Raw genomic sequence first — 8,220 nt, 5'->3', positions numbered from 1 at the left:
GTGTAGTTATAATATTAACATGTGGAACATTTCGGTTACTTGATTATGAAAATTTTAGCCAACTAGTGGATTCATAAATACAATACAAAGAATGATAACTGGAGACGGTAGAAGACTGAAGTAATGATTGAGGGTGTCAGTCCCTGGGCACTGACAGGTGGTGGGTACTTCCGTGTTGATAAATCTTACGTAGGTGTCCGAGGATGGAGAGTTATATGTAGTTCAGAGAAACTGTCAAAAGTTTCGCCAACTAGTGCAAGTTTGTCAAACAATGTTAGGTAAGTGTTAGTGTTGTAGAACAATGTTAGGGAAGTGTTAGTGTTGTAGAACAATGTTAGGGAAGTGTTAGTGTTGTAGAACAATGTTAGGGAAGTGTTAGTGTTGTAGAACAATGTTAGGTAAGTGTTAGTGTTGTAGAACAATGTTAGGGAAGTGTTAGTGTTGTAGAACAATGTTAGGTAAGTGTTAGTGTTGTAGAACAATGTTAGGGAAGTGTTAGTGTTGTAGAACAATGTTAGGGAAGTGTTAGTGTTGTAGAACAATGTTAGGTAAGTGTTAGTGTTGTAGAACAATGTTAGGGAAGTGTTAGTGTTGTAGAACAATGTTAGGGAAGTGTTAGTGTTGTAGAACAATGTTAGGGAAGTGTTAGTGTTGTAGAACAATGTTAGGTAAGTGTTAGTGTTGTAGAACAATGTTAGGGAAGTGTTAGTGTTGTAGAACAATGTTAGGGAAGTGTTAGTGTTGTAGAACAATGTTAGGTAAGTGTTAGTGTTGTAGAACAATGGTAGGGAAGTGTTAGTGTTGTAGAACAATGTTAGGGAAGTGTTAGTGTTGTAGAACAATGTTAGGGAAGTGTTAGTGTTGTAGAACAATGTTAGGTAAGTGTTAGTGTTGTAGAACAATGTTAGGGAAGTGTTAGTGTTGTAGAACAATGTTAGGTAAGTGTTAGTGCTGTAGAACAATGTTAGGGAAGTGTTAGTGTTGTAGAACAATGTTAGGGAAGTGTTAGTGTTGTAGATCAATGTTCGGAAAGTGTTAGTGTTGTAGAACAATGTTCGGAAAGTGTTAGTGTTGTAGAACAATTCTTTGTTCCAATAATAATAATATTCGTATTTCAGTTAGTTTCCAGTTTCTTCCTGACAACGAACTGTGACTTACAGAGGCCAGAAGTAATTCAAACTTTTCTTTAAGATTGATGAACTTTCAAGAAAGTAAATACAGTAAGCTTGTAAGAAAGTAATTAATGTATGTATGTTCAAGGCAATGGATTTAAATACATGTGTGTATGCGAATGTATAGGTATTTAGACACTTCTTGCGGTGAGAAGAGAGCGTAGTGTGTATTATGGAATTTATGTGTGAAGCAGACTTGAGTTTGTATGTGTGTGTGTCTGTACTTACCTGTTTTTGGTTGCAGGGGTCCAGTCATAGCTCCTGGCACCGCCTCTTCACTGGTCGCTACTAGGTCACTCTGTCCCTGCTCCGTGAACTTAATCATACCTCTTCTTAAAGTTATGTATAGATTCTGCCTCATCTACCTCACTTTCCAGACGATTCCACTTCCTGATAACTCTATGACTGAAGAAATACTTCCCAACATCCCTGTGACTCATCATAATCTTCAACCTCCAATTGTGACTCCTTGTTTCTGTGTCCCATCTCTGGAACATCCTGCCGAGTAATCTTGTCGATTACTCTCAGTATTTTATATGTCGTTATCATGTGTATCTGTGCGTGTATGTATGTACGTACATGCGTGAATGACGATCCATGTGTAGGCTGCGTATGTTAAAATGAGTAAGTGTGTGAGAAAATATTAATATGTGTTGTAAATCTAATTATCTATATGGCAAAGACCATACAAAGCTTCAAACACACATGGGCAGGTAACACAGACACAGGTACAGGTAACACACACATACATGGACAAGTAACAAACACACATGGACAGGTAACACACATGGAAATGTAACACACACACTCATGGGCAGATAACACATACGTGAACAGATACATACATATGAACAGATACATACATATGAACAGATACATATGAACAATAATAAACATAAACTGAAAGTTAGTCATGAATAGTTAACAATACATGAAACAAAATATAAAATAAAAAGTACCTTGCTTATGCCTTGATATTTTTTTCTGCTCTGGTAACAATGATGTTGTTGACAAATGTTCTTGTTGGGTCGATGATGCAGGTTGTCCACTCTTATGTTGCTACATAAATGTTTTATAGTAAACTTAAGTTTACAAAAGTAAATAATCATAGTTATAATAATAAAAGTGCACGTAACATCTTCAGTTTTTAATTCCCTCAGAAAGAGAGCGGCGAGTTTCGCCAAAGTGTTAGAGATGACAAGAGGAACACGACACAGTGGAAACTTCAGTGACATAAGAAGTAGGAGTGTGTACAAGATTACTGCGAAGTGTATTTGTTAGACGAACAGCAAGATTTATATATCTAAAGGACGGAAGGTGTTCTTAAGATTTTGTAGATTGGAAACAGGGATGGCAAAGAATAGAAGACTTCACGGGAGATCTTAGATTGGGAGAGAAGCAAGTCTGCTTAGCACGAGAGTATGCAGAGCTTATTGAGAGGGAGCCTAGACGCGGGGATCATCTCACGAACATTAACAACGGATGTAGTCCCAGTCTACAAAGGTGGCAGTAAAGCAATAACAAAGAATTACAGACCGATAGCACTAACGTTCCGCATCATAAAAATCTTCGAAAGGGTTGTAAGAAGCAAGATCGCCAACCACCTGAACTCTCAATAATTGCACTACCCAGGGTAGCATGTATTTATAGCAGGTGGCTCCTGCCACTCACAAGAACTGAACCACTATGACATGGGTTGGATGAAGTGGAGAACAAACAAAATGTAGATGTAATATACACATTACACACTTTGCAGCAATCACTTTTACCACAGTTACCATCTACTTAAAGTTTTCAAATAAAGGAACACTTTGCTTAGTTGGTTCATTGAAACAAAAGCGACGAAGATGTTAAAAAATAGGTTATAGGGATGTAAACGAGAAGGGTTGAACATGAGTAGGACCTGCCTAGCCTGGGTTTATTAGTGATGAGAATATCATCAAATATTTCAGGAAATTTCATCAGTAAAGGGAATTAAGGAAACATGATGTGTCACAACATGTGTAGCGCTGCAACAAAGGAAGATAAGGATGTATAACATGTCACAACATGTGTAGCGCTGCAACAAAGGAAGATAAGGATGTATAACATGTCACAACATGTGTAGCGCTGCAACAAAGGAAGATAAGGATGTATAACATGTCACAACATGTGTAGCGCTGCAACAAAGGAAGATAAGGATGTATAACATGTCACAACATGTGTAGCGCTGCAACAAAGGAAGATAAGGATGTATAACATGTCACAACATGTGTAGCGCTGCAACAAAGGAAGATAAGGATGTATAACATGTCACAACATGTGTAGCGCTGCAACGAAGGAAGATAAGGATATATAACAAGTCACAACATTTTACTGTGACAACGTCTGGCTCTCCATCAGCTTTGTCACGACGTTACAAGGAATACAGGAACACAGCGAGGTATATATAGGAACTTTCATGGTCTTAGTGCAAGAGAGAAGCTTTTATGCTCTAATTGATTGATTTTATTAACATAAATGTTGGAATGTCATTCTCTGTCTAGACAATTAATAGTTTTCAACATCAAGTTGAAAAACTTAACAAACCTTAAAAATAATACAAGTGAACAATACGTCAGTTTTGATTCACTTTACAAGATATTTTGTCTCTGAGAAGCTAAAACTTATATATTTATTAATATTGTAAATTGTTTACATGTATTTTAAATATTTATGTGATTATGTGACCTTTCATTGTTTACATTACTGTGGTGGGTTTTTTTGTTTACATTACTGTGGTATGTGACCTTTGATTGTTTACATTACTGTGGTATGTGACCTTTCATTGTTTACATTACTGTGGTATGTGACCTTTCATTGTTTACATTACTGTGATATGTGACCTTTCATTGTTTACATTACTGTGAAATGTGAACTTTCATTGTTTACATTACTGTGATATGTGACCTGTTTACATTACTATATGTGACCTTTCATTGTTTACATTACTGTGATATGTGACCTTTCATTGTTTACATTACTGTGATATGTGACCTTTCATTGTTTACATTACTGTGATATGTGACCTTTCATTGTTACATTACTGTGATATGTGACCTTTCATTGTTTACATTACTGTGATATGTGACCTTTCATTGTTTACATTACTGTGATATGTGACCTTTCATTGTTTACATTACTGTGGTATGTGACCTTTCATTGTTTACATTACTGTGATATGTGACCTTTCATTGTTACATTACTGTGGTATGTGACCTTTCATTGTTTACATTACTGTGATATGTGACCTTTCATTGTTTACATTACTGTGATATGTGACCTTTCATTGTTACATTACTGTGATATGTGACCTTTCATTGTTTACATTACTGTGATATGTGACCTTTCATTGTTTACATTATTGTGGTAGGTGACCTTTCATTGTTTACATTATTGTGGTAGGTGACCTTTCATTGTTTACATTACTGTGATATGTGACCTTTCATTGTTTACATTACTGTGATATGTGACCTTTCATTGTTTACATTATTGTGGTAGGTGACCTTTCATTGTTTACATTATTGTGGTAGGTGACCTTTCATTGTTTACATTACTGTGATATGTGACCTTTCATTGTTTACATTATTGTGGTAGGTGACCTTTCATTGTTTACATTACTGTGGTATGTGACGTTTCATTGTTTACATTACTGTGATATGTGACCTTTCATTGTTTACATTACTGTGATATGTGACCTTTCATTGTTACATTACTGTGATATGTGACCTTTCATTGTTACATTACTGTGGCATGTGACCTTTCATTGTTTACATTACTGTGATATGTGACCTTTCATTGTTTACATTACTGTGATATGTGACCTTTCATTGTTTACATTACTGTGATATGTGACCTTTCATTGTTTACATTACTGTGATATGTGACCTTTCATTGGAGAATAACTTGTGTGACTTTCATTAATATTTGTTTATAGAGTTACATTATATAAACACTACAACAATCACCAGGGAAAAAAATAAGAATTTTTTTTCAGTATCACTGAATTATTTTTAATTAATTATTTTTGAATAACCTCTAAGTAAGAGGAGTGAAGGTAACAACAGAATGTTGATGGTGCCATGAATGTTGATGGTGCCATGAATGTTGATGGTGCCATGAATGAATCAAAGTAACAGGGATGGAGGGAACGATTTACCATGGTACCTACATTGTTCATGGTAAGAGGAAAGAAGGGAACAATGGCGCCATGCCCAGATGATGATACGGAGAAAAGAGTATACAATGTTCCAAGCATGGTAAAATGCAATAAGGTAATAGTGGTGCTACGCATTGTGCTATGAGTGGTACCAAGCATGGATTATTGTACAAGAAATAGAGGGAACAGTTGATTATGCAGGATATGATACATGGATCAAAGAGAAAAAAATGGAACAATGAACAATGCATGGTACTGTACATTGATCATAATAACAGGAAAAACAATCATCGATACCATACATAGATCATAACAGGAAAAATGAACAATACACGCTACCATACTTAGATCATATCAGGAGGAAATGAACAATGAACAATGCATGATACCATACATATATCATGGGAGGAAGAAAGGAACACTGAACAGTGTATGGTACCATACAGATATAACAAGAGGAAAGGAACAATGAACAATGCATGGTACCATATATAATAATGCTCACCAGTTACGGCTTGACAAATGTGTAACTGGAGAGCGAAACGTTGCCACAATAAAATGTCACATTAGTTGCATCTAATGTGATATTTTGTCGGTAATTCTGTCATTATTACTATCAAGTTACCTAATTATCATTATCCAAAACCAGTTATCTCACAGTCTGCGCTAGATAATCACTTTCAATCGATTTTAATCAAGATCCTTACATTAGAATTGACCTAATGTCATAGAATTAATCATAGTGACTTATATTAACCCATAAAGGATTGAGAAGATAATAAAATAACCTGATAACAAATACAATGTTTTTTAGTGACTAACATTGATCTACAACCACAATGTTTTTAGTGACTAACATTGATCTACATCCACAATGTTTTTAGTGACTAACATTGATCTACAACCACAGTGTTCTTAGTGACTAACATTGATCTACAACCACAATGTTTTTAGTGACTAACATTGATCTACATCCACAATGTTTTTAGTGACTAACATTGATCTACAACCACAGTGTTCTTAGTGACTAACATTGATCTACAACCACAATGTTTTTAGTGACTAACATTGATCTACAACCACAATGTTTTTAGTGACTAACATTGATCTACAACCACAATGTTTTTAGTGACTAACATTGATCTACAACCACAATGTTTTTAGTGACTAACATTGATCTACAACCACAATGTTTTTAGTGACTAACATTGATCTACAACCACAATGTTTTTAGTGACTAACATTGATCTACAACCACAATGTTTTTAGTGACTAACATTGATCTACAACCACAATGTTTTTAGTGACTAACATTGATCTACAACCACAATGTTTTTAGTGACTAACATTGATCTACAACCACAATGTTTTTAGTGACTAACATTGATCTACAACCACAATGTTTTTAGTGACTAACATTGATCTACAACCACAATGTTTTTAGTGACTAACATTGATCTACAACCACAATGTTTTTAGTGACTAACATTGATCTACAACCACAATGTTTTTAGTGACTAACATTGATCTACAACCACAATGTTGTTAGTGACTAACATTGATCTACAACCACAATGTTTTCAGTGACTAACATTGATCTACAACCACAATGTTGTTAGTGACTAACATTGATCTACAACCACAATGTTTTCAGTGACTAACATTGATCTACAACCATAATGTTGTTAGTGACTAACATTGATCTACATCCACAATGTTTTTAGTGACTAACATTGATCTACAACCATAATGCAGCGGAAATATAACTAGTCATTCTTTACTAACTGTGGGTCACTAAACAGAGAAATGTTGCTGAAAATTGTAAATTTACTCTATAAAGTGGGGAAGGAGGGTTATTGTTACCTCTGATGTGGGAAGGGCAGTTGTTGTTGCTCTTGATGTGGAGGAAGGCTGCTGTTACCATTGATGTAGGAAGGGAGGCTGTAGTAACACTTGATGTGGGAAGAGACGTTGATGTTGGTCTTGGTATGTTAAGGGATGCTGCTGTTACCCTTGATGTGGGAAGGGAGGTTGCAATTACACTTGATGTGCGAAGGGAGGTTGCTGTCAGCCTGGCTGAATCAGCTGTCAGCCTGACTCACTCAGCTGTCAGCCTCGAGGAGTTTGCTGCACTAAACTTGCCATAGTTAATCTTAAAGTTTATTAATTATTGTTAGTATATTAATGAGGAAGTTGTGAACCTAGAGCGGTAATACACAGAGCAGTTAACTGAGATAATTAGGCTTGACCTAAGGAAGGCGACGTTATCTGTAATTCCTTGGAACAAGACCCCTTCACCAACTTCGTGATTTTCCTCCCCTCCTACCCCTAAGAAAGTGAGTTTTTTTAAAAAATGCAGAACCATATTATATTATATGTGAGAATCAGAATTTATCATCAAGATAAATATTACGTTTCATTTATATTTCAGAATTAACATAATAAATACGAATGTTCAGATAATAAAGATATTACAAATAAATTTATGTGGTTAAGTTTGATATTATAAAATGTCTGAATGAAAACCATAACAGAGGAAATACAAAAGAAATACAATATTACCCAAGTTAGTATAATGTTCAGAGTTGATCTGCATGTTAATATGTGAGGTGATGTTGAGATGAAGGTGTAAAGTGAACTACATGTTAATATGTGAGGTGATGTTCAGGTGATGGTGTAAGGTGAACTACATGTTAATATGTGAGGTGATGTTGAGGTGAACTACATGTCAATATGTGAGGTGATGTTGAGGTGAAAGTGTAAGGTGAACTACATGTTAATATGTGAGGTGATGTTGAGGTGAAAGTGTAAGGTGAACTACATGTTAATATGTGAGGCGATGTTGAGGTGAAGGTGTAAGGTGAACTACAT

The 8,220-nt window shown here is 35.4% G+C and overlaps 1 protein-coding gene across 1 annotated transcript in view; it reads right to left on the bottom strand.

The window, feature by feature from the left end:
• LOC128706188 (CDP-diacylglycerol--glycerol-3-phosphate 3-phosphatidyltransferase, mitochondrial) overlaps positions 1-1,497 on the bottom strand; it is a 32,565-nt gene extending 31,068 nt beyond the window's left edge. Inside the window, 1 exon segment of the mRNA XM_070080428.1 lies at positions 1,401-1,497. Coding sequence (XP_069936529.1) covers positions 1,401-1,497 — 97 coding nt within the window.
• Between the last annotated feature and the right edge of the window lie 6,723 nt (positions 1,498-8,220).

The sequence above is a fragment of the Cherax quadricarinatus genome, unplaced genomic scaffold (genome assembly GCF_038502225.1).
Source record: "Cherax quadricarinatus isolate ZL_2023a unplaced genomic scaffold, ASM3850222v1 Contig439, whole genome shotgun sequence".
Lineage (NCBI taxonomy): Eukaryota > Metazoa > Arthropoda > Malacostraca > Decapoda > Parastacidae > Cherax > Cherax quadricarinatus.
The sequence above is the reverse complement of the archived record's forward strand: the minus strand, read 5'-3'. Positions and strand labels throughout refer to the sequence as shown.